The following is a 24,310-nucleotide window of genomic DNA, read 5'->3' as shown; positions in this document are numbered from 1 at the left end:
TGACATTATTCACACTTGGTCCAATTTAAGTTGCTGGAATCCTGTAGGAAGCAGACAGTTGACGTAGAGCTTCGACTTCATCCGTAGTTTCGAAAGCAAGCACACAACCCGTTTTGAATTCGTGTATGAGTTCCCTGACGTAAAACCCTACTACAACAAATGAACAATGGAAGAAGATAGGTGCTCCACTCTCCTTATATGTGGCGAAGACTAAATTTGATCACTTCAGCAATCACCCACCATATAAAGACTCTGGAGCTGATTAAAAGTTTGGGCATGGTTAAGTTGAGCGGGATTGACGCTCAACGCATCACCGACTTGAAACAATCATCCACCATGGAGCAAAACCAAATCTGCTTCTTTTGGATGTCAGTGTGCCGAAGAATACTGGTAACAAATTGGGTTTGGAATCTTGAATATCAACTTTCCAAAGAAAGGACCGGTTAAAGCATCCATGTGGCTACTAATTATGCCTGCGATTCGGAAACCATCCTTTTCCAATGCTTCCCTTCGCCTGGAAAAGTATGTTCTGCTATCAATTTGCAGTTCATCGTCGGATCTGTCAGAGAGTAAACTAATTCAGATAAGAAAAAATTCATATCCAATTCAACCTAATAGTAAATAAAGGCTCAAGGCTATGGAGAATTAGCCTTTCATAGAACTGAGAGAGAAAATGGTCATGTCACAACCCCACAGCTCAAGAGCTTGGCAGATCTGCTGAATCCGATCACTTAATAGATCCATTATGTACATTCTTTCTGTCTATAAGACCTTCTCACCCAGAAGCATTTCTACATGTGGAAGGGCTTGGATGCAACCTTGGAAGCAAGAATTTTCGAGAGTGGAAACGTTTTTCCATGAGACAACAGCAACATAAGAATAAACATGGCCCAAAGCAGATATATTGAGCCTAATGTAATCACTAGTGCAAGTATGAACAAGGATCTAAATTAGCCACATGAGACTTCTAATATATTCCATTTTCTTGAAGGGATGATGAAGGAGAAATTCACAACACTCCAACAATATATTAAGAGATAATGGGCCAACATTTCACTAAAAGACGTTCATTTTCAAAAGAGTTGTCTCTGAATTAACCGAAGTACCTCATAATCAAAGAATACCAACTTCTGAATCCTGCAGAATATATGATCTCCATGGCAACATTCTGTTCTCTTTGTGATTTTCGAGAGAAGAAAACCAAAGTCCACCCACCTGCTTGCAACTTCGTATACAATTGAAGGAGATAATTTTGCTTTAAATGATTTGACTCTTCAAAGCTCTCACTATCAAAATTGGCAAATCTGTTCCATGAAAAAGAATGTGAGAATCAAGGAACTCGATGGAGGAGTGTAAACATTGATGCCTCATTAACTTCCCTTCCCTAGATTGACCTTCAAAAGTTGGTAATCTGAAACTTAGGTAAAGAAGAAGGATGCAACTGCTGCTGGTGGGATGTGAGGAGCCACTATATGGCAATAACTACAAAAATGAACTTCCTAAGGAGACTAAAACAAAGAAGCAAAAGAGGAAAAAAAATGGACAATCAGAGTCTTATCATCAATCCCTTGCCCCTTGGACGTGCGATCAGAATTAATTTGTTGGCACTTCGCATGGATCAATAGTAAGAAACAGCACAGGACTGACGATAACTTACCTGTTTGTGAAGAGATCAACATTAAGTGGATGCAGCGATAAAATGTCATCTGCATCCATTAAAACCACATCTAGACCACCATCTACTGCTGTAACAGCACCGAGATAACTCTGAATCACTGCATTCGTGATATTTAATTCTCTAGCATAGAGACCTCCTTTGATGTATTGCTTTGCAAGATCCCCGCAAAAGGGAGGACAGTTATGTGCTTTCAGGCCATTGAGCTCTGCATGCTGAGCATGTATGTCACAAATTCTATGATTATCAATCAACTTATGACTTTGAACAACCCCCGAATTTTTACTTTCGCAAGATTGCAACATCACTGCTAACCCAATCAGCAAGCTGATTAACAAGATCCCAACCGTTACCAGTGCACCTATGAACATAGTAGCAGCGAAAGATGACACGAAGAATCCTGATTCCACCAAATAACTGCTATTCATCTCTGCATCAAAGAAACCATGCAGGAAAATCGCTAATTAAACAGTTTGCCACAATTTTGCTAGAGAGATAATGTTCCAGTGCAATGTATAAAGAACAATACACTAATTGCTGAACAATAAGAGGACTCCCATCCCACCCCAATTCTTCCAATATGATTATGATATCTCGAGTAGCATATTGGTGATTTCTACCATGTTCCAAAAATTCTGTAAGAATGCAAGGAAAAAAGATTGGAAGACCAAAAAACTTTAACAGGTAAATACGGAAACAAAGGATTAGTCTATCATTTGCACTAGTGATGCAACTTTTGAATCCATAAAAAATCACATTACAGGAGCTAACACACCATTGGCCGTTCGCACATTGACATATGCAGAAGATTTTACAGATGGGGACTCGCACATACGGAATTGCAGTAGATGAAGTTGCTGCATACCAGAACCTCCTCTGCTTGAAAGGCTCCGGATTGAGTAGGTTCTTTCCATTCGATGGGTATTATCAGACATGATTTGTACTCCTTAGTAGTTCCCACCTCAACTACTCCCTCCCAGGAACGTTTCAATCCCTCCCAAGAATAAGAGCAAATAAGGGTCACCAGGGATTTGGACGAGCAGGTGATACCTTGTGAAATTGGCAGTTGAGGGAATGAATGGAGACATCCTCTTCCTCTATACTACATAAATTAGCTTGGACGTCTTTCATACACAATATCTGCAAAGAAGCAGTAAGGAATGTCACAACATTACCTTCGATATCTGCAAAGAAGCAGGAAGGAATATCACAACAGATTCAGTTTTCCTGGCAAATTTTCAGCAGTGGGAAACCAACCCTTCACTAAGCCCAGTTCTCCAGCGCAAATCCTACTTTTAACGACACCCTGAGTTACGTAACTGCTAGATACACAACCATCAGAATAAAGACTCATTACTCTTTGATGAATTGGTCACGTTTATTCTTAGAGCAGACAGCTACTCAGTTTTTTGCTATCAGGAATGCGATTATCTTGCTTTGCTTATTCCACTAGAGGATGTATTAAATTCAAGATCAAGACATGCTTGCAGAGCCTTCTAGGTCACTTGATAGGACCACTCCTAAGAAAAGAATCGAGTAAAAACAATCTTTGATAAAATCTTCATACAGCTCCACTACAATCGGCGGTACAAAGGCGCCAAATCTCAACATAGTCGTCTAACCACTGGCAAATTGTACCAGAGGAATTACAGCAGAAGAAGCCCAAATCGCCAAATAACAGAAGGGTCCTATCAACTATTGCTCAGTGATCACACTGAAGACATGCCAGTTACCCCCTGCGTTACATACTAAGAAAATTATGGTAATTTTAAGTATGAATTATCCTTATCACCGTGAAAAAGGTTCAAATACGATGCAGCAGCAATAATACGAAACGGGAGCAGCAAAATCTCAAATGGGTCGATACAAGGATCACGAAACTAGTGTAACAATTTTTCAAAAATGATGGGAAGGACCAAAAAGAAACGGATCGTTATTTGCGGGGAACCTGAGAGGGAGATAGCCGGAGGAGAGGTGGTGATGAATCACCTTCTCGCAGAAGGCGATAGATATTTGCCGTTATCGATCCCGTCGTGAATGACTCGACTCCATCTCCATTCTTTCTCGCGAGAAGGTTCGTCTTTTGCTTTCTTTTGCATGACGACGACGACGATGATGCTGACAACTGGACCAGTCAATTATTGTACTTTTCTGCTTAACGGGGACGAGACAAACGACCATCCCGCGTTGCGTGTGAAACATACATTAAACGAAAATATAAATAGAAGATAATAAATTTAAATCTGAGTAATTTTGATAAAGTTAAGGAATCACCCTTTCTGTCATCTTAACTTATATATGAAACGTGAATTAAAAAATGATATCATTGAGCCAAAAATGCCATTTATCTCACTTTAAATCTGTCTAGAATATATATTTTTCTTATTTTATCCTAAAAGTGATATCATCAAACAAATTTAACATGTGCATGAGAACTAGCCACATAAAGGTATGCTCTTTTATTAGTAGTTATAAAAATTTGAATTTGAAAGTTTCTTTTTTATTTTCATCTTGTAACACAGATGGAAGAACTAACAAAAAAAAATCTCTAAACCCATTATATTTATGTTAATTCAATCCCGAACCTTTCAATTGTATCAATTAAAATCCTAAATTTTTTCATTTTTTGCTAACTTTTTGAATTTGTTTCTTTTTTTCTGAATCTTTTTCCTTTTTTTGTTTTTCTCTTTTCTTCATGCCGGTGGCTAATCTCAAGCGATGATCCAAGAGGACTAGGCAAGAGTCGCCCACACTAGCAATCGGCCACAGTCACGGCATAATACATTACCTCATCGACTGCCAAATATAGAAAGAATTAGCACAAGCCGAAATTTCTCCAATAAGCTTATGTCCAAGCTCCCTGTAAGACAATCTCAAGACAGTACAGTAGAACACACATTGCAAAAGAGACTTCCTTCAAGTTAACACTTAATCTTTCACACGCAATAAATGTTTGGGGGCAAGTCTTTTGATAGAGATCAATCGTCTATTTCCGGATGGGTTGACAGTTCCTTTTTTCTCATTCTAGTTATTGACACTCGAAATTCTCTTTATGTAGTTCCATTCCTATGTTCAGCAGTATAACAGATTCCACATGTCTGAAACAAAATATTAACCTACCAACATGTTTATGTGACATGTAATGGTGCCAATAAACATCCAAGCCGGGATCCTCTTTGCCAGGAGAAGACAATCTCATCCGAGTCGAACACACCTCGACTGCATCACCCTCCAAATCTCATTTGATGCGTAACATGACCAATTTTAGCACCAAATACAACTCTTATTCTATAATGCAGGAAACAAAATCCTCGCCCAGTGAAGAAGTACCTCATACAGGTCGAGTTGAATAAGTTGCCGACAATATACATACGACATCTAAAGGCATGGCATTAATGCTGTTGAACTGACTAGTAAGCCAAAATCCCGAGTATCCCTCTTTAAAAAAATTCCAGACCGTTTACCAGATTTACAGCTGTGTCTACATTCATGGCCAATTCAGCGGCAGCGCCAATGTAGGTATGTGGAGTCAACTTCAAGAGATTAACTTTTGCTTCCTCGGGTAATTCTAGACCTTCAATGAATTCTGTGATACTTTCTTGTGAAACTGCTCTTCCCCTGGTCAATTCCTTTAACTTCTCATAAGGCTCTGGGACCCCAAATCGTCTCATGACCTGTGCATATTAAGAATAAAGATGAGCAAGGCACGAATTTACTAATTGACATGGAAAGAAAAGGAAAATCATATTGAAAAACCAGAAAAGACTGTAGTTTGGAACAAAATTGGATAAAAATAGAAAGATCTGACAGAATTATGCAAGAATGGAGCAGTGCAGACTGATATCAAATATCATGCATACCCCATTGAAAGAGAAATATGGGAACTCCTACATTATCGAAAAAGGCAGTATTTTACTCCGGAAAAAAAAAAAAAAAAAACCCAATTAAGAGCCTTCTCCTTTCTTGATGCCCTTTTTTTCCATTGTTCAGGTAAGAAAATATTTATGATAAGCCATGTCATTCTCTTCAAGAATAAAATCATGACAATCCCATGACACCACCATCTCAGGCAAGAAGATAAAGCATGTATCATAAAAAGTAAATAGCTTTCATCGACTAAGATGAAAAATAGAAGTAAGATGCATACAGTTTGTATTGGTTCAGCAAGAACCTCCCATGAATGATTCAAGTCCTCGCTCAAGCGTGCCTCATTAACCTAGAAACAAGAGATATTAAACAGAAGAAATCATCCTTGTACAAGCAACTACAGCATTAATGTATTCTTCTGAAGAGCATATTTTTTGTGACTAAAACTAAAGAAGCCATCCTTTGCACATAAAAGAAGGTTGCCTATAAAGTCTGTGGAAAAGACTAAGATAGTCGAGATTCAACTTAGAGAGTAATCATGAGAATGCTTATAGACACGCCTATATTGCTTCGGTCGACAGCTGCTCATCTACATTCACCTTAGGGAAAAAAAAAAAAAGGAAGAAGGGAAAGGGAAAGCAGCAGTCTAACATCATACTCGTGGGATACCTGAAGTTTCCCTATGCCCTGCAGTGCACTTTTATAGGCAAGAAGAGAATGACCCAAGCCTTCACCCATGTTCCTCAATACAGTCGAGTCAGTTAAGTCGCGCTGCAATGAAAGACGAGCCAGAAAGTTTATCAGTGAAAATGTCGTTTCTTGGGTAAGTAGAGAAAAAAAATTGTTGGTGACAAGCAAGTAGAGGATACTTTCTTATAATAGCATCTATTGCCTGAAAGAGAATAGAAAATTGGTCTCACCTGCCAGCGTGATATTGGCAGCTTCATGCTTAAATGAGATAGACCTCCATTGGCTTTACCAAGATTGCCTTCGCTATTTTCAAAATCAATGGGATTTACTTTATGGGGCATGGTTGAAGACCCAATCTCACCGGCCCTAGTCATCTGTTAAAAAGTATAATTAAGAATTTAAATGTCTTCTCCATTAAAATAATTAGGAGAGAAGCAGATGCATCAGAGTTCTCACCTGCTTGAAATAGCCTAATGAAATGTAGCCCCAGATATCTCTATCAAAATCAATCAGTATATTATTGAATTGGATAAGTGTATGAAAAAGTTTCGCCATGTAATCGTGAGTTTCTATCTGCAATAAGTAGAGGCAACATCGATAAGTTCAAGCATTTACCAACATGAACAAGATTTGCCATATGATCACGAGTTTCTATCCGCAATAAGTAGAAGCAACATCTATAAGTTCAAGGATTAACAAGTCAACTACTGAGTTTTTTAACTGTAATCAGAAGACCCTAGGTAAAAGATAATGTCAAGCCAAAACTTTTAGCAGCATCAAACAGACAACTATTACTTAAAAATCTATCTATCTGTACATTTGAAAAACATTATGTATACGAGAACATTCAGAGTTTTTTTTTTTTTTTTTTGGGTAGGAGAACATTCAGAGTTGACCAAGCACGTCATGACTCCTCTGCAACTATGAGTACTGAAACTCCACGTTGAACCTTTGCCTTGACTTTATCATTTAACTGATCGCTACAGTTCTGTATGAACTTGTTTATAAGGAATAAAATGCTTACAGTAACAGCAACTCATGGATTCTTTTTTAGTGCTGATTATTCTTTTGTTTCATACGTATTATAGCAACAAGTGTACCATATTTTCAGGTACTCAGGCAATAATATTACTAATCCAAAGAACTGGAGAATAAAACCTTCACAAACACACCTGGGTAACATATGGATTAAAACTCAATCCAAGAGACTTCACAAATTCTTCAGCTATATGGGGCCAGTTAATATGAGGATATGCAGCTAGATGAGCATTATAGTTTCCCACTGCACCAGCAAACTTCCCCATGATCTCGACCTGATGCATTTCCTTCCTTTCTCTACTCAACCTGATAGCAAAAACTGCCATTTCCTTCCCCAATGTTGTTGGTGAAGCTGGCTACAAGATAACAAGTACAGATTTAGCGATCTGTCGTGATGGTTAAAGTGGAACTCATACAACAATCAAATAATGCACCGTTATCGAGAAAGAAAGAAACAACAGACATGTGACTTGGACAATTTCTGGGTCAGAGAACCATAGGAATATTCCACCATGCTAATCATGACATTAAGTCTTTTAAGGGTCCAAGCAGTGCACCTTTATCTTCATACTTGTAGATCATGTAACTCTGCCACAGCACTCAAAAAACAACAGTACCAAGAAGATTCTTGTTATATTTACCCAGCCAAAGCTGATAAATTACCTGACCATGTGTACGAGAAAGCATAGAAATGTGAGCATTATCCTTAGCCATGGTGCAAATAGCCATGATCAATTTGTCCATGACAGGAAACATGACATTCTTCATCGATTCTTTCAGCATCAATGCATGAGCGAGATTATTGATGTCCTCAGATGTGCAAGCAAAATGGAAAAACTCAAGCACCTGTACAGAGGGAGAGAACAATTGAATCATCTTTCCACTTTGCACAAGGATAAACCCAGACAACTGAAGAAGGAAAAAGACGTAGCAGATTATCTGAATATCACAGAAGTAAAGACTGGCTCCAAACCTGCGCTATCTCTGGATGTGATTGACACTTCTGTTTTAAGAAATATTCCACCGCTTTAACATCATGGTTTGTCACTCTCTCTATGTTTTTGATTTCCAATGCATCATCCAAGTTAAAACCATCGATTAGCCCTTGCAAAAAAGACTCAGCTTCTTCACTGAAGCTTGGAACCTCTGTTATTTCAGGGATTTGGGAGAGCTTCAGCAACCATTTAATCTGAAAGAGAGCACTAATAATATTTTCCTCAAAATGCTATTAATCATGAAAGAATAAAGAAAATAACTAGGGAAACCAGAAGGCAACCATCGCCAAATTTTTTAGAATATAAATACTACTAAAAAATAACAAGTACAGACTCTTTTTTTTTTCACGGTATATACTTTATACCAAATAGTAGATTTGCTCTAAACCAAATGAACTCGAATTCACCAGTTGTCCATCCTACACTTTTCCAACCTGATATCTAAAAATCATTTTGAAACATGTACCACTCAGTAGGAATATCAGACAGATCAGAGTATGCAATTATTGCACACAGAATCAGGTTCTGAAATTTCAGTATATGTTCGCAAAGGCATATTAAGCTCAATGGTACCGTTTGGTAGAATTATTGCACATATATTGGAGCATCATCATCGAATGCAATAAACCAATTAAATAATCAAGCAGATACAACATAAAAATGCGGTGCAAATTCATGTCGGCAGAGTTACAAGTAGAATGGGACAGTACCTCGACAAGAACACGAAAATAGATTAGGCCATATTCACTCATGTAAGGAGCAAGGTCCTTCACTTTACTCCAGTAACGACCATCCAAAGGTGACAAGGCTGTCAAACTTGAAAGCTCAAAATCGCACGAAATCTGGGTAGACATCTTGCCTGCCTGAAAATAAATAAATAAACACACATATTATATACCTTGAATTCTCAAGTCAATAGTCTCAATGGGAGACAAGCCGAGAGATAAATCCTAGCCAAGATTCTCTTTTCTCTAGAAGACGCAGATAAATCACCATATTAAAGGTCCAAGTTCTATACCGCATCCACCACATTCTACTCCTAGTGTCCATAATACCAAAATAAACGCAATCCCAAGACAAGAACAGATTTTTCTTCTACATTATTAGGTTTTCCTTTGCGTCCATCGTCTCGCTAACCAAACCAAACTCGTCTGAACCGAAACTTTGTACCTCGGATGATCAAAACAACGAATGGATCAAATACCTTGTCAAACGAAACAGTATAGTCCTTCAGCATAGCTCGGCCGGCGCAACTTTTTCGCGGGGTCGAGGTTGGCCAAACTAGGAACGAGGCACCGAAGGGGAACCGCGATTTGACGATCTCTCTCTGAATTGGCGTTCCAACTTCGAGCCCGCAAGGGCTGCAACCATTCAAAGCCCTAGAGCAAGGAGCTCCAAACTCCATCGGCACACTGTTGAAGCGAGACTCGACCTCAAAGTGTGGAACTTCAAGCAGCGGGAGTACCAGTTAAGCTCGGGACCGAAGAAGCTCGTTCGCGGTCTTTTTCGACTTTTCGTGCGTTATGGTAAGAAAGACAAACCCTAATCCAATTTGATAAGTGGTGTGCGGTTGAGTGGGTCGCACCACAGCGCGACCTGATACGACCGGGTATCTGATTGGCTGTCTCGTTTGGTCCAAGACCGGTCATTTTGGGCCGAGATTAATGGGTCGAACGGGCTCGGCCGGCCCATGGTAAAGTACGTTTGGAAAATGTGCTTCAGTAGAATTTGAATTCCACCAAAACTTAAGGCTTAACACCCAAAAAAAACCTCCAACTTTAGCATTTGTTATAATTACATCCAAAACTTTTTTTTGTCTCATAAAAAGCCCCAAATTTTACTTTTATCCTAATTCTACGGTCTAATACCCAAAAAAAAAACCCTTAACTTTAGCATCTATCCAATTATATCCCAAAAAAAAAAAAAAAAACTTGTCTCATAAAAAACCCTCAACTTGTAATTTTATTCTAATCCTACCACCGTCAGTCTTCCTTCCATAATCACTAATAGTTAATCCTACATGGCTTGAGTTTTCTCACCGAACTTATTAATGAATCTTCGAAATTCAGAAATAATAGGTTTCAAGAAAAATGAGGTTTAAGATCATTAGTCCAAATATCTCCATGTCTAGCCTTTTTTGGAATGCTGAGTGCTGAAGGGAATACGAAACGTACCGTCTTGGGTGACTCTATATCTCTCGACAATATGTAGGGGAAGTAAACTACAGAAAAGAAGTTCGGAAGTTTTTTCATGTCAACTTTACTGAGGTGTAATTCATTAACAACATAAAAATTTCAAATAGGATTAACTAATGGTGATTATAGACGGAAGGCTAATGATGATAGAATTGGGATAAAAGTAACAGTTGGAGGTTTTTTATGAGTCAAAAAAAAGAATTTTAGATATGATTGGGACATATGCTAAAGTTGAGGGTTTTTTTTGTACTAAGTAGGTAAAATTTGGACAAAAGCAAAAGTTTGGGGTAGAATTCGAACAAATATAAAAGTTTGAGGTTTTTTATGAGATAAAAAAAAAATTGGATAGAATTGTCATAAATGCTAAAGTTAGAGTTTTTTTGGGTATTGGGCCCCAAAATTAGGGATAACCGTGATCATTTAACAATTGTAATAAATAATAATTGTGCTCTTTCAAAATATTGAATTATATTTATTTTTAGTTTTGAAATAATTGGTTTTTTCCTTTGCCATAAAAACAGCATTTTCATGTGGAAAAAACTATTTTTTGACTTTTAAAACCTACAACAATGGTTTATGTGAATGAACCTCGAATCACACATCTGGTCGTGCATCACAAAGTTCAAATGCTGGATGAAAGCATGCGTCATGTGGCGCCCAAAAAACATGGCGGCCGAATGCTCTCGTATAATAAAATTACAATTACGCGCAAATATGATTTTCAATGAATACCAAATGACTCCAAGGTTGCTTATTAGGAAGTTAGCAAAGGGTTGGACATAGTCCTAGAGCTCCAAGACATGGACAAGACCAGTGAAAAGGTCTTCACATGATAATTTTTCACTCAAAGTCTTATGTATTGTACATAGGAATTAGAAAGAACAGCAGTTTGGAGCCCGTTGAACAATGAAGTCAAGTCAGAGTCGCTTTTCATCAGGCTCCGCTATCATGGACGCAGGTTACATTGTTGCAAATTAAGTCAACCGGTGCAACAGAAGAGATCAAGTGTGTGCAGGTTGTAAGATGAGGCTCCTGCAAACGGTTTGCCCGTGTGCATGTCTAAGTCGAAGCAACCATACTTGAGATTTCACAAACCTTCATTGTCTATGGACGCTGTCAGGAAACGACAAACGCCTGCTTTAATAGGAATCTGTTTTCAGAATGGATCGAGCATGTGCATGTCGTTTTTCTGATCATTTGTCGGTGGTTGCTCGCTCGGGAAAGGGCTGACATGTGGAACTGGTTAAGGCAAGATTGTTCTGTCCAGGAAACTCGAGCCACGAACGATGAGCCTGACCATGATGTTGAAGCAAACGGTTACCTTATGTACCACTCTTTCGCTCTCAATGACTGCGATGTTTCTTTTCTGTCAATCAATTAGTGGGTTGGCTATGAACATTGGCATAAGCACCCATCAGATTGTTCCTTTCGATAAGAGAGGAAAGACGCAGCAAGAATGGAGGCGAACTACCTTCTGAAGCAGCTTCTCTTATTGAGATAGGTGCAGAAGTGAAGGAACACCCGTCTGCGAGAACAAAAGTGAGAGGTAATCTACATTGACGGACAGACAGACAGACATTCTGTTCCTAGAAACAGAGAAAAGATCGGACACAAAGCGAAATTTTTATTTTGGTCTATTTGCCACTTCGGCTTCTGAAGCTTGCATACTCATACGAGTACTTTCATGCTTTAAACATGCCTCAATACTAACCATGATGCGTTTTTCATGCTTATATTGGTGGCAACAATTCTAACCCTAATACAGAAAATGCCACTGATTGATATTATTAGAGCAGCAACAAGAAGATCCAGAATTTGTAAATCACGAGGAAGGCGAGCCTTGGACTTATCCCCCAGCCTTTGTCATTTTGAGAAGCAAGGACAAGCATCCTTACGCTTCTTGGGATTCCATCCCAATTGCATTTGCCTTATAAGCAACCTTGTTGGCTTCCACATCTCACAAAGATGTGAAAAATCTCATCAACAGCATAATAGCATGTTGCAGATGATCTGAATCGGAAGGTCGTTCTCAAAACTCACATCTGCTGGAAGTTGCAATACATCAGCGTAGTACAGATACAGCTATCCGCAAGAGAAGAAGCAGATATTCATGGTTAGATCGAGATTTCAATTTATTGTCCTCTTTCTGGGTTCTAGACCAGTTCAACATTCGATTGTCCCAAGTATTGACTAGGTTAAATGTAGAAATACAGATCCTTCTATCAACTTTTGGTGGATGAACACAGCTTTTGCACATGATTTTTGAATATGTATCCCCTGTAGATTCTTGAAAAGCTATCAATTCACTGCATATCGTATCATAATCATACTGTGATACCTTTAATCATGGCATATCATTTCATTTTCACTAGTTAATCCTTAGATTACATGCTTCAGGCACTTGAGGCAACGAACCGAAAATGGCGTGGATCGGTGAGTGGCATCGTCAACGCACCCCTAGACAAAGTGTGGCCTGTGGCATCCCAAACAGAGAGGTTATCGGAGTGGATGCCAATGGTCGAACGGTGCACCAACCTGGCCGGAGAAGAGGGCACTCCGGGGTACGTTCGGCTGGTCTCAGGCTTCATGTTTCCGCAACCGGATGGAGAGAGGTCATGGATCATGGAAATGCTGGTTTCTATGGACCCCCTCTCACACACTTATGTGTACAGAATGGAAGCAAGCAATGTGGGATTAGATGGATCTGTGAACAAACTAATGCTCATCGACTATGGCGACGATTCGACCCTAGTTCAGTGGTCCTTTGAAATAAACCCGGTGGAAGGAACATGCGAGGAAAACATCATAGATTACCTAGGATTCCTGTATAAATCTTGCATAAATAAGATTGAGGGGGCAATAGAAGCTGCATCTAAAAGATCAGTTAAAAGCAACTCCATGTCAACTATGCAGTGTATGACCCTTTTTGTTTCATGTCAGGACATATTTTGTTGAATATGCAATAATATCCCATGATCGAACCATGACGAGAATCCGATTATCCGTCTTATAAAGATGAATTTCAACTGAGCAGAGAAATTTTCCTCTTGCTCTTAACAAGAACAAAGTTCGGTCTCGATAAATCTCCAGTCTCATTTATTTGAAGATGGAGCTATATCATGCCACAGAACCCACATTTGGCAGAGTTCAAACAAAAAGAAACAGAGGAAGCGCGAAAACTGATGATTTTTAACGAGTGTTAATTTTCTGCAACAGAGTTTTAGTCAAGGAAAGCCTCTTTGACAAGGTAAAAAACCGAAAAAACAGAAAAAGAAAATAAACCCAGATGACAGGGCAAAAACATGGGCTAACATCAAACTAAATGAGGTGAAAATCAGATAGGCAGAGTATAGTAATCATAGAAACAAGATTCGACATGAACGCACGGACCGACAATCACGGCAAACAATAAGAAAAAGGAAAGAAAGTTGAATCCTGGAGAGGGATGGGCGAGTTGCGCTGTTAGCATAAGTCTAGGACTAACATCATCCGCTGTTCAGTCCATGAAAACCTCGTCCCGACCATGAATTATCTTGCTCTGGAGACAGCAAATATTTTGACCCGCCATCTTTCTCCCTATACTTAGTTTTTTTCCCAATTTCACATCTTGCGTTTCACTTGCTTCTAGGAGTCCTGCTCCAAACCTCCATGCCATTGATACAACTCTCTTCCTTTTCCCCCTACTTTTTCTTCACTCTTCACTGTCTAAAGTCTAAATTCTCTGTCCTGGCTCAAATTTTACTAATGGATAAACATTGAGCAGACTTAGTTTACAGATTGATCCCGTTTTTCCTTCTTTTATTTTGATAAGAAATACGGGTCTAGTAACAATTTTTCCTTCTGTTTCGCCCGCTATCAGTCCCAACATACATGTTCCATGTTCTGGACAAGAGTCTCATAGTCCTCCATCATGGTGGCAACTCCCCTGATTTTGCGTGTATTTTCGGCATGCGGAGACCTTTCAATAAAAAAAAACACACACACAGACAGACAGAGAGATGGCAAGTATGTGTCAAGAATGGGAGAGAAATTGACATGCGAGTTCACATCGAAGATGAAAAACGGCACGTTCAACTTGTGTTTTGAGAGGTGGTAAGCATTTATGGTTTACTTGCAAATACAGACGTGAACGGAGAGAAGACATGGGAGAGCTTTAAGTAACATGGAAGGAAGCTCTGGCAAGTCGATGGCTGACGTTGATCCGTCCTCTTCATCTCGTTCCATCTGCAGGAAACGCGAGGATATAAAATCTCAACGCTTTTCGCCTTCTCGAAATTGTGCCCTTGTCATCTAACCACCTCCCCAACAACGACATCCCATCGCTCCCTTATCTGGCTTTTCTTTTCCATTCAGGGCCACCTTTAATAAAGAGCTCCTGCAGGTGAATCAGCCGTCTATTGTTCTGTCTCTGCCTGCGTTTTGTCTTCAAGTTTGCTCTGCCGCGCGCGCCCAGATCAGGGTGGAGAGGAGATGGAGCGGTGGTGGTTCCCGGCAATGCTTGTGGTGGCTCTGATGCTTCCGGCGGCTGCCAAGGGGTTGGCCCGCCACTACAAGTTCAGTGTAAGTAACGCGTGCATGAGCCGTCAAAAGGCAGACCGTGTACGTGTCAGGCCATGCATGGGCAGTCGAGGCCTTCGTTGGCCATGCCCGTTTCTCCTCTCACATTTTCGTTTCAGTGTGTTCTTTCGTTCAGAACGAATGCAAAGAACATGCTTATAACATTCCGGCAACAGGAGAGAAGAATGCTGAAGCGGATGAAGTTTTCGATTTAGTAGGACATAAAAGATTGGAATCGAACAATGTCCGAAACCATACGTTTCTTGCTCATAGAATAACTTTATATGGAATCATCGGTATAAATACCGTATAATTCATGTCCGAACTGTAGGATGAACGAGTATCATGAAATATATTCGAGACTTCATAGCATGATGAAGGAGAAGCTTTTTTTCTCTAATAGTTATGGTCGATCTTCCAAGATCATTTGGTTAAACAATGAGCAACGTACAAATCAGCATGACCGATAAGTTGGATTAACGATTTGCAGTGAATAAATTATACTGTCCCTTCCATAGGTATAAGATGAATTTTCTGGAACTGTTAATTGAAGGAAAGAAGAAGATAAAATCGATCCATGAGCGGACGTAAGTGCAAATGAGAAGAACAAAGAAGGCTGATATTGTGAGGTGGTGGGTGATGAGTGCAGGTGGTGATGAAGAACACGACGAAGCTGTGTGCGAGCAAGCCCATCGTGACAGTCAACGGCAAGTTCCCCGGGCCGACTCTTTACGCCAGAGAGGACGACACCGTCCTCGTCCAGGTCGTCAACCACGTTTCCTACAACGTCACCATTCACTGGTACTTGCTAGATTATGCTCATTTGGTAATCTGGTTGCATTTTTATGCATTCGAAATGATACGGTGATATACTAACTCACATTTTTTTTAACAACGAATCGTTAGTTTTAAGTTGCTGTAATGTCCATGATCATTGCATACAGCTCTTCGGCTGATTAAAGTTCAGATCTTGACTCCAGTCCCGTGATATTTTCGATCTAAAACTTTTGTTCCGGTCTTTTGAATGTATTGAAACCTGCATAACGACAGTAAGCTTCATTTGTAGATTCTTGGCTCGTGTTCTGTTGAACCTTCGAACCTTCTAATTGGATTGCATTCAACGTAAATGTGCTTACTTATTCAAGGAGCTGTCGTTAATAACTAAAACATTATCGTACCCGTGAAACTAACCGATAAAAGTCGCATTTCAAGATGATTAAATGGGTGTAATTTGTTCAGGCATGGGGTGAGGCAGTTAAGGACGTGCTGGTCCGACGGACCGGCATACATCACACAGTGCCCAATTCGGCCGGGACAAAGCTATGTCTACAACTTCACACTTACAGGCCAGAGAGGCACATTGCTCTGGCATGCGCACATCACTTGGCTCAGGTCGACCCTTCACGGCGCCATCGTCATCTTGCCCAAGCGAGGAGTCCCGTACCCTTTCCCAAAGCCTTCCAAGGAAAAGATCATCATTTTAGGTCTGTCCTAAAAACCTTGATTTAGGCCGCTCTCAGCCAGGAATTTCTCTGAGATAGCCTTGCTAGTTCGGCTGAAAATACGTGTTGTGTCTTGCGAAAATTGACAGGTGAATGGTGGAAAGCCGATACCGAGCTCGTGATCAGCCAGTCTGTACAATCAGGCCTGCCACCAAATATATCAGATGCGCACACCATCAATGGACATCCGGGGCCTTTCCCCAGTTGCTCTTCTCAGGGTACTGAAAATGGGGTATACATTATCTCATACATCCAGTTTGAACTGAATTGTATCAAACTCGAAATCAGACTTACCATGCAGAATTGCCTGTGTCGTACCGAAATACGGATTGGAATACAACCAAAGATGCTCATTAGCTTATGCTGCTATCAACCAACAGAATACAGCGCTGCCATCTTATTTTTGGCTTTCTGAACTTGTCAGGCTATACACTCCATGTGGAAAGTGGCAAGACCTATCTCCTGCGGATCGTAAACGCCGCTGTGAACGACGAGCTTTTCTTCAAGATCGCGGGGCACAACTTGACCGTGGTTGAAGTCGATGCTTCCTACACCAAACCCTTCAGCATCGACACGATATTTATCGCCCCGGGACAGACCACCAACGTCCTCCTAGCTGCCCACCAGAGCGGCGGAACCTACCTTATGGCCATCTCTCCCTTCATGGACACCATTGTTGGAGTCGACAATTTGACTGCGACTGGCATTATGCAATACTCTGGCACCCACGTCTCTACTGCTACGGTTCGAGCCAGCATTCCTGCCATCAATGCCACCTCGGTCGAATTCAGCTTCATCAACTCGCTTCAGAGCCTCAATTCGAAGCGATACCCCGCGAACGTCCCATTGGCCATCGATCATTCCCTTCTCTTCACAATGAGTGTCGGAGTGAACCCGTGTTCCACATGTGTCAACGGGAGCAAGCTAGTTGCAGCATTGAACAATGTGAGTTTCGTGATGCCAAGCACCGACATCCTCGAAGCACATTACCACAAGATAAGAGGGGTTTACACCGACAATTTCCCCGGAAACCCCCCGATGACGTTCAATTACACAGGGACGCCGCCAAGTAACATGCAAACGATGAACGGGACGCGAGTTTACAAGCTCGCATACAACTCCACAGTTCAGATCGTTCTTCAGGGCACTTCTATAATTGCACCAGAGAACCACCCTACTCATTTGCATGGCTTCAACTTTTTCGCCGTCGGGAAAGGCTTGGGGAATTACGACCCGAACAAGGACCCCAAGAACTTCAATCTGGTCGACCCGGTCGAGAGGAACACGATCGGAGTGCCTACCGGCGGATGGACCGCGATCAGATTCAGAGCAGATAATCCAGGTAAAGAAAGCATTCTGTTTCAGATATCGGACAATTCGGTCATCTTAATTGGTTTAGCACTGGTATCATCCTTTCCAGACAAGAGCATATATCTGTCAATTTAGCTGCCTAACTTGAGTTTTGATTGAACTTGTGTCAAGTTATAGACAACTTCACAGAAACCCATTTCCTTTTTGAGTCTGATGAATCTATTTCCACCTTTTTCCCCCCCTTTTGGCGATGCTATGAAATTGCAGGTGTTTGGTTTCTGCACTGCCATTTGGAAGTGCACACAACATGGGGACTGAAGATGGTGTTCATAGTGGAAGATGGTGATGGCCCAAGCGAATCCCTTTTGCCTCCTCCTAGTGACCTTCCAAAATGTTAGGAAAACATTGTTGTGGGGGGCTTTTCAATTGTTGGTTTGAGAATGGACAGTTGACCAATCAGGAGTTGCACTATTTAGACCAGGAGATTTGGGAATGTCTGAAGAAGAGAATGAGATCTCACGATTAAAAAAAAAAAAAAAAAAACACAGAGTTAAAGAATTCTTCTTCAATTTAATTTAGTGGGGTGGGTTGATGGAGACTGTGTTGTCTTTGAACTAATTCAAGTGTCCATCTCTATTTAATAGAACCTACTCGAGCATATTCGTCCTTGTCTCTCAGAGAAATTTCACGTAACATCTTTTCATTTTATCAGAGGATTAAAGTCGCTCGATTTTGTAAAAATTTTGCGATACCCAGATAAAGAAATTCGAGCGGACAAGAAGCTCTTTTAAAGCTGTTGAACCCATGTCTCCACCTGTAAACCGAGGGGAGATCGGTTGATTGAGAAGAGATTGCTCTCTGCAAGAAGATCTCACAATCACACCAACCAAGAGAAGTCAAAGGGAGTCAAATGGGGAATGAATGAGCAGTTGACAAGAATGACAAGTTAGTCCAAATGAGAATTATTCCATTTGGGATGATTGTGCACAATTGTCGGTCCAATTAGGCCAAGTGATTCCTTTTTTATCTTAGAATTATACCAAGTGGATACTCATTCCCAATTTCAATCATAAAATTCAGCTAGTAAAGGATCTAATTCTTGACCCCCCAAAAAAAAAGGGCGCGGGATCTTATTCGGACGAGTGAAGTGGAATATTTGGACCAAAAAAAAAAAGGTGGACTATGAGAAAGTTTAGCCCAAAAAAAAAAAAGAGAAATGGTATTTCAACTTTCCTACACTTTTCTCTTGATGAAACAACAAAAAACATTATAATGAGACTTTTTTTTTTTTGCTGTTATATGAATTCAAATACTATTCTCATAATTATAAAGAGATAAAAACTCTCTTCCTAAATTATAAATTGATGGGTGTTCTTGATAATACATTTAATTGTGTATGTGTAATTTTAGATTTAGAATAAAATACCTTTTTATCTTTGTTTATGTACTGTATGTGACACTCTTGTCCCACATCGCTTAGGAGTGGACCTTGGGATGATTTATATGGCTAGGTCCTCCTTAGACTTGCAAAACGCGTTTTTTGGGGGTTGTATGAGCGACTTTTGGAGAAACAAAATCGCGAAAGTTGTGTGTCCAAAGCGGACAATAGGACGCTGTGCCGCCAAGGTGGCAGGTCTAGGCCGTTACACTGTAACTCTCAATCATAACTTGTGAAAACTATCTCGCTAGAGTTATTCTATGATTATGCATCCGACGATAAAAAGTCATAATTAATTACGCATTGTAGATATGTGGGAAATTGCGTAATGTATTGAAAACATATTTGTTAAGATCTATCTGTTAAATAAAAGTCATTTCTACAATTTGGCTCCAATTAAACTGTACTTTACTATGAGATATCTTAAACACTTAGTTGACGTGTTATTTTTAATTTCATTCGGGCCATCCATCCATACTTTTGTATCGAATGATAAGAGTCGTGATTGATTGCACAATTATTTATTTCTTGGGCATGGAGTAGATACTTATCGCGAAAAATTCACATAAAATCGGGAGAAATGATTTCCTAACAATACTGTCGGGAATGTAAAATCTTAATTGTAAATCCACACTTCATCATCGTGTATTTTGTATAAAGCATTCATCGATTGAGAGATCGTGTAGTCAGAAATAACCGACAGTAGTGTTCGATTATTAGGCCGATATCTTCCTAAAATTAGAGGCGATAAATCAAGGATTTATTGTGTATAATAAGATTTGAGAAAATTCAAAATGCAATCATTTTTGGCGGACCTCATAAAAGCATCTCCAATCTGCTGTTGATGATTGAAGGAGTAAAATCAACCTATTTTGTTTTTTTTTTTTGTGGGTCTAAAAAATCTCCCTATTTTAACCAAAAATGGAAGATCGCATCGCGTACGGATCTCCGCTCGCACGCTCAATCAATCACGAAGCAGCCACTTGGCCTCCACTGTTCATCGCCTTTTTTCCCACTCGCTCATCCCCTTGCTCACTCGCAACGCGCTGAACTCGTTCGCGGACTCGACTCATCGTCGAATTACAGTGAGAAAGGCCAGTGACCCATCTTCGTATATCGATCCGCCGAGCTCCGCTTTAGCTTCTTTTCTTCTCTCCAAAGCAACGAAGAAAGAGAGGGGAACCAAAAAAAAATCCTCACTTTTCCCGCGTCTTTTTCTTTTCTTGTGTCTGATTCTCAGGAATCTCTCTCTCTCTCTCTCTCCGCCTTCCTTTCTTTTTCAACTGAGGTCTCTCCTCGTCCACCATCTTTAATCTTCTGGTTCTGTTTTTCCTTTTGGGTCGTTTTGTTTTTGTTTTATTCTGTGCCCCCCAGAGATTTTTCTTTGGTTCTTTTTTTTTTATTATGCTTTGATTTGCAATTTGAGTGTTGCTTTACTGTAATCCTTACTATTTAACTTTCTTGCTCAGACTCCTCTTGATCATATCTCTCCCTCTCTCTCTCTCTCTCTCTAGATTCTGTTGGATTCAGAAAAATTTGATCTTAGTGATAATCTTTTGAACTGGAATTTGAATTTTTGAATTCTGAAGATCAAGAATAAAGGGAGATTCTTGTTTCCAGTAAGCGACCTTTGTGGTGACTTCTTTATAAGCTGTGGGAACCCTCAAAATCTCTGCATTCTCTCGGCTGAATCCCCCAAAATCTTATCTTTGGGGGGGAGAGGAGTTTCGACTGGTATCACGACTGGTGGCAATGGAGACTCTATACCCACCATCCTGTATTTCCAATTCCACTTGGTTCAGCACCCGCTGGACTAAAGAAGAGAACAAGAGGTTCGAGAGCGCGCTCGCGATACACGATAAGGACACGCCGGACCGGTGGTTTAAGATCGCTGCGATTGTCGGGAAGTCGGTTCTGGATGTGGAGACCAAGTACAGGGAGTTAGAGGAGGATGTGTGCGAAATCGAAGCGGGTCGGGACCCGATTCACGGGTACTTGTGCTCGACTTTCGCGCTGGAGTCCATCGATGGAACAGATTTCGTTGCGTGTAGGAAGAAATCCTCGGCTGGCCGCGGAGCCGATCACGAAAGAAAGAAGGGAGTGCCTTGGACCCAGGAGGAGCACAGGTTCGTCTTTTTTTTCCGAAGAACATCTAATTAGTTGGAGAAGGAATTCATCTCGCTGGCCTCAACTATGTGTAGTTGTTGTTGTCATCGTATCTAATTCTCTTGGGAATTTTGCCTCTTATACTGTGATTTTATAGAACTGGCCGACCCTTTTTTCTTTTTTTGGTTGATACATGTCGTAAACTGGAAGTTTGCATACTGCAGGTGGTTTCATCTTTATGATCTCATGAAAGCATTCTCTTTTTGAGTTCTGCTTGATAACTACTAAACTAGTGGTGATGATTTCTATTTTGAAGACACGTTGGTAGGTTCTGAAGTTTATGGGAAGTATACGGCTGCTGTGCTATCAATTAGCTGCATTTTGAACATCATGACTGATATGAACCTCCCAAAGTTGCCTTTTTTCTTTCAGGCGTAGAGATAGTAAGGAGGATGATGAAGGAACAAATGGTTTTCGATATAGATTATTACGGGTTTTCATTATGGTTGTGTTACCTTCTTCACCAAATCTCTACTTTATAGTTGATAGCAACTTGGATGTTAATCGGCATTTAAACCAAGCAAAAAAAAAACAGTTCCCCGTAGAGATGTAGGGTATTCTCAGCTTGTGTGTTTGGGGATCCTCATGGGAGGTTGCAATCACTTTATGAAGACATTCACTATGCTTTTCAGCCGCTAATGCCTGTCTTTAGAATTTGACATGTAAGCTTGATGCTGAAATAACAGGCGGTTTCTGATGGGGCTCCTTAAGTACGGCAAAGGGGATTGGAGAAACATCTCGCGCAAGTTTGTGGTGTCAAAGACGCCCACTCAAGTCGCAAGCCATGCTCAGAAGTACTTCATGAGACAGCTTTCTGGTGTGAAAGACAAGAGGCGACCAAGTATACATGACATAACTACAGTTAATCTCACCGACCCGGCTTCATCTTCCGAAAATAATAGGGCTCCCTCTTTGGATCAGCCCAATGTGCTTTCCTCGCAACAGAAGCTCATCAGCACACCAGAGCTGGCCCTTGACCATAGTCTCTCTAACTATGGAGGATTTATGTTTTTTGACTCGAGCCATGGGCATCTATTGATGCCAGATGCGTATGGGTTTGGTCTGAATGGAATGAGATTGCAGGAAAAGCATAATCCGGACGGTGTTTACCCAAGTACAGGATTCCGCAGTTCATTGATTGGAATTCACTCTTCAAGACACCAAATTCAGGGATGACAGGGTCGAATGTGATGACTAGTGACCTTGTGTACATTCAGTAGCTTGATGCTCCTGTGATATTATGCACTCATGATTTAAAAGAACAAAAAATGTTGGTGAAGTATGTCTCTCTGGGTTTGTAACTGTGGAATAAAAGAGAGATTTGACTTAATTTTGGCCCTCTATTAATGATTTGAAGTCCTATTTTGGGATTGATCTCTGCCATTTTTAAGGGTCCTATGACCGGTCGTTGGGAATGTTGAATGGATGCTCTGCCATTTTCTCGTTTATAGACACATATCTTTAAATAAGTGCACGTATTAACGTATGTGATCATTGCAGGAGCAGGGAATGCGTCGAGATTTATGAGGTGTTGGCTTGGATCATCTCTCATGTTTATGCTCTATTAGCTTCCAACTTAATTTCCATCTTCGGTGTACAAGATTAAGTTTTCCTTTCTTCATAAGGAGGCTTTGTGTCGTCTCGACGATGTTTGATCTACCATCTGAAAGTCCGAAGATCGTCCCTTCAATATTTCCAGATCACACAGAACCCACCTATAAGGGATTTGTAGTACTGAAAGAAGTTAGAGTCTTGAGTGGTTAAAATTGTCATGGAGAACTGGATTGGAACTGTTTTGCTAAGTGTGAATGCCTTTGTTGATGTTGGACCAGTGCAAAAGCAAAGCCACATCAGATGATCATATTTGGCCAAACTTGCTGATTCACAGGTCACTCCCTTTTGATTCCTCAGCATCTCACTGCCCACCTTTTCCTTTCATACTCTTTTGGCCATCAAATCTAATAGGCACCCAACATGGCCCAACTTGACTGTGTCATGCCGTCGCTCAGTCGGATCTGAGTCTGCATACCACTTTGCTCGGGCATCGCATGCTCCAATCCATCTCGGAATATAGTACGGTCCACGTAAGAAAAAAAACAAACACTCCACCAAGATGGTTCTTTCAGGTATATTCCTCCTTGTGCCAATTAAGTCATCAATGGTGGAAAGACTGTTGCATCAGCAAGAGTAGTGAGTGCCCTCTGTTTGCTGACTTCTACGTCAGTCTCTGGATCCATCATACGCTTTCTTCTGTGATTCCTGGTTCTCTGCTTTTTAACCTCCAGCTGTGGTTTAGAATAATCTCTTTGGTATTTCCACAATGTTTGGCATTGCAAATGCTACTCATAGAGGTGGACAAATTTATTTTGACTTCTGCTTTTATCTAAAACCATCATTATGGTTCCTCTTTCTGAAAGGGGTGACTTCAGGGTTGCATCTTTAAAGTTGGAGCACTGATGACAGGCCTTTCTGGAAAAGCACATTAAGGTGATGCAAAGATATTGCAATAGTTGAACTATGCTGCCGACGAAAGCGATCCTTCTTAAACATCCCACCATTAAGCAATGGATTTTCTGGAGGGTACACCAAGTGTAATAGCTCAAAAAATTAGGCAAAGGAGGAACTTACCATTCCAAGGCGCGGTCCTTTAATTCCGAAGGATTAAAGAATGGGAAAATCTAGCTATAATCTACAAAAGAGAATGAAACTTGGAATTTTAAGCAGAAAATTGTTGCCAGTGTCCATCATCGTGACGCTGTAGAAATCGCAAAGAATGCATTAAAGTTTTCGAGCAATTCAAGCATCAGCCCACAAGTCCAAACTTATCTACACCCTCTTTTTCCTTTCCCTCCAAGAGATAACAGAGTCCCTCAGCT

General features: G+C 40.5%; 4 protein-coding genes across 9 annotated transcripts; 2 read left to right on the top strand and 2 right to left on the bottom strand.

Moving 5' to 3' along the window:
• Positions 1-168: 168 nt before the first annotated feature.
• On the bottom strand, positions 169-3,811 carry LOC115743667 (uncharacterized protein At2g39920). Of its 2 annotated transcripts, none has more exons than XM_030678555.2 (5): positions 3,665-3,811; positions 2,541-2,815; positions 1,658-2,105; positions 1,107-1,304; positions 169-559 (listed from the first exon to the last, which is right to left on the bottom strand). In XM_030678555.2, the coding sequence occupies exons 2-5, from the start codon at positions 2,608-2,610 to the stop codon at positions 370-372; spliced, it is 906 nt and encodes a 301-aa protein (XP_030534415.1). In that variant the 5' UTR covers positions 2,611-2,815; positions 3,665-3,811; the 3' UTR covers positions 169-369. The 2 variants fall into 2 exon arrangements, with proteins under 2 accessions (XP_030534415.1, XP_048135499.1); XM_048279542.1 differs by lacking the exon at positions 3,665-3,811 and adding an exon at positions 3,624-3,642.
• A 908-nt stretch (positions 3,812-4,719) lies between these two features.
• On the bottom strand, positions 4,720-9,797 carry LOC115743660 (adenylosuccinate lyase-like). 5 transcript variants are annotated; one of them, XM_048279530.1, is made up of 10 exons: positions 9,470-9,796; positions 8,976-9,128; positions 8,244-8,459; positions 7,912-8,116; positions 7,405-7,622; positions 6,689-6,805; positions 6,463-6,606; positions 6,212-6,313; positions 5,823-5,891; positions 4,720-5,349 (listed from the first exon to the last, which is right to left on the bottom strand). In XM_048279530.1, the coding sequence occupies exons 1-10, from the start codon at positions 9,668-9,670 to the stop codon at positions 5,116-5,118; spliced, it is 1,659 nt and encodes a 552-aa protein (XP_048135487.1). In that variant the 5' UTR covers positions 9,671-9,796; the 3' UTR covers positions 4,720-5,115. The 5 variants fall into 5 exon arrangements, with proteins under 5 accessions (XP_048135487.1, XP_030534400.1, XP_048135489.1 ...); XM_030678540.2 differs by having other exon boundaries at positions 7,405-7,626; positions 7,934-8,116; positions 9,470-9,795; XM_048279532.1 differs by lacking the exon at positions 6,689-6,805 and having other exon boundaries at positions 9,470-9,797.
• Positions 9,798-14,830: 5,033 nt separating this feature from the next.
• On the top strand, positions 14,831-18,230 carry LOC115743659 (laccase-4-like). Its single transcript, XM_030678539.2, has 6 exons — positions 14,831-15,020; positions 15,667-15,818; positions 16,257-16,501; positions 16,609-16,737; positions 16,944-17,861; positions 18,098-18,230. Exons 1-6 carry the CDS (start codon positions 14,931-14,933, stop codon positions 18,226-18,228), a joined length of 1,665 nt encoding a protein of 554 aa, XP_030534399.1. The 5' UTR covers positions 14,831-14,930; the 3' UTR covers positions 18,229-18,230.
• A 2,063-nt stretch (positions 18,231-20,293) lies between these two features.
• LOC115743671 (transcription factor DIVARICATA-like) lies at positions 20,294-22,764 on the top strand. The gene is made up of 2 exons (XM_030678560.2): positions 20,294-21,394; positions 22,121-22,764. The coding sequence occupies exons 1-2, from the start codon at positions 21,021-21,023 to the stop codon at positions 22,608-22,610; spliced, it is 864 nt and encodes a 287-aa protein (XP_030534420.1). The 5' UTR covers positions 20,294-21,020; the 3' UTR covers positions 22,611-22,764.
• Positions 22,765-24,310: the final 1,546 nt, after the last annotated feature.

The sequence above is a fragment of the Rhodamnia argentea genome, chromosome 5, assembly GCF_020921035.1.
Source record: "Rhodamnia argentea isolate NSW1041297 chromosome 5, ASM2092103v1, whole genome shotgun sequence".
Classification (NCBI taxonomy): Eukaryota; Viridiplantae; Streptophyta; class Magnoliopsida; order Myrtales; family Myrtaceae; genus Rhodamnia; species Rhodamnia argentea.
Note: the sequence above shows the minus strand (reverse complement) of the source record. Positions and strands in the feature narration are given on the sequence as shown.

Coding starts and splice junctions, on each gene's coding strand:
- LOC115743667 (XM_030678555.2), bottom strand. CDS start 2,610: ATGTCTGATAATACCCATCGAATGGAAAGAACCTACTCAATCCGGAGC. Junction 1,305..1,657: donor GTTGATCTCTTCACAAACAG/GTAAGTTATCGT, acceptor TTCATGGAACAG/ATTTGCCAATTTTGATAGTG. Junction 560..1,106: donor TGGTATTCTTTGATTATGAG/GTACTTCGGTTA, acceptor ACTCTCTGACAG/ATCCGACGATGAACTGCAAA.
- LOC115743660 (XM_048279530.1), bottom strand. CDS start 9,670: ATGGAGTTTGGAGCTCCTTGCTCTAGGGCTTTGAATGGTTGCAGCCCT. Junction 6,806..7,404: donor TTAATCCATATGTTACCCAG/GTGTGTTTGTGA, acceptor TACTTATTGCAG/ATAGAAACTCACGATTACAT. Junction 5,892..6,211: donor AGGGCATAGGGAAACTTCAG/GTATCCCACGAG, acceptor TCTTGTTTCTAG/GTTAATGAGGCACGCTTGAG.
- LOC115743659 (XM_030678539.2), top strand. CDS start 14,931: ATGGAGCGGTGGTGGTTCCCGGCAATGCTTGTGGTGGCTCTGATGCTT. Junction 16,502..16,608: donor GGAAAAGATCATCATTTTAG/GTCTGTCCTAAA, acceptor GAAAATTGACAG/GTGAATGGTGGAAAGCCGAT. Junction 16,738..16,943: donor CCCCAGTTGCTCTTCTCAGG/GTACTGAAAATG, acceptor TGAACTTGTCAG/GCTATACACTCCATGTGGAA.
- LOC115743671 (XM_030678560.2), top strand. CDS start 21,021: ATGGAGACTCTATACCCACCATCCTGTATTTCCAATTCCACTTGGTTC. Junction 21,395..22,120: donor TGGACCCAGGAGGAGCACAG/GTTCGTCTTTTT, acceptor CTGAAATAACAG/GCGGTTTCTGATGGGGCTCC.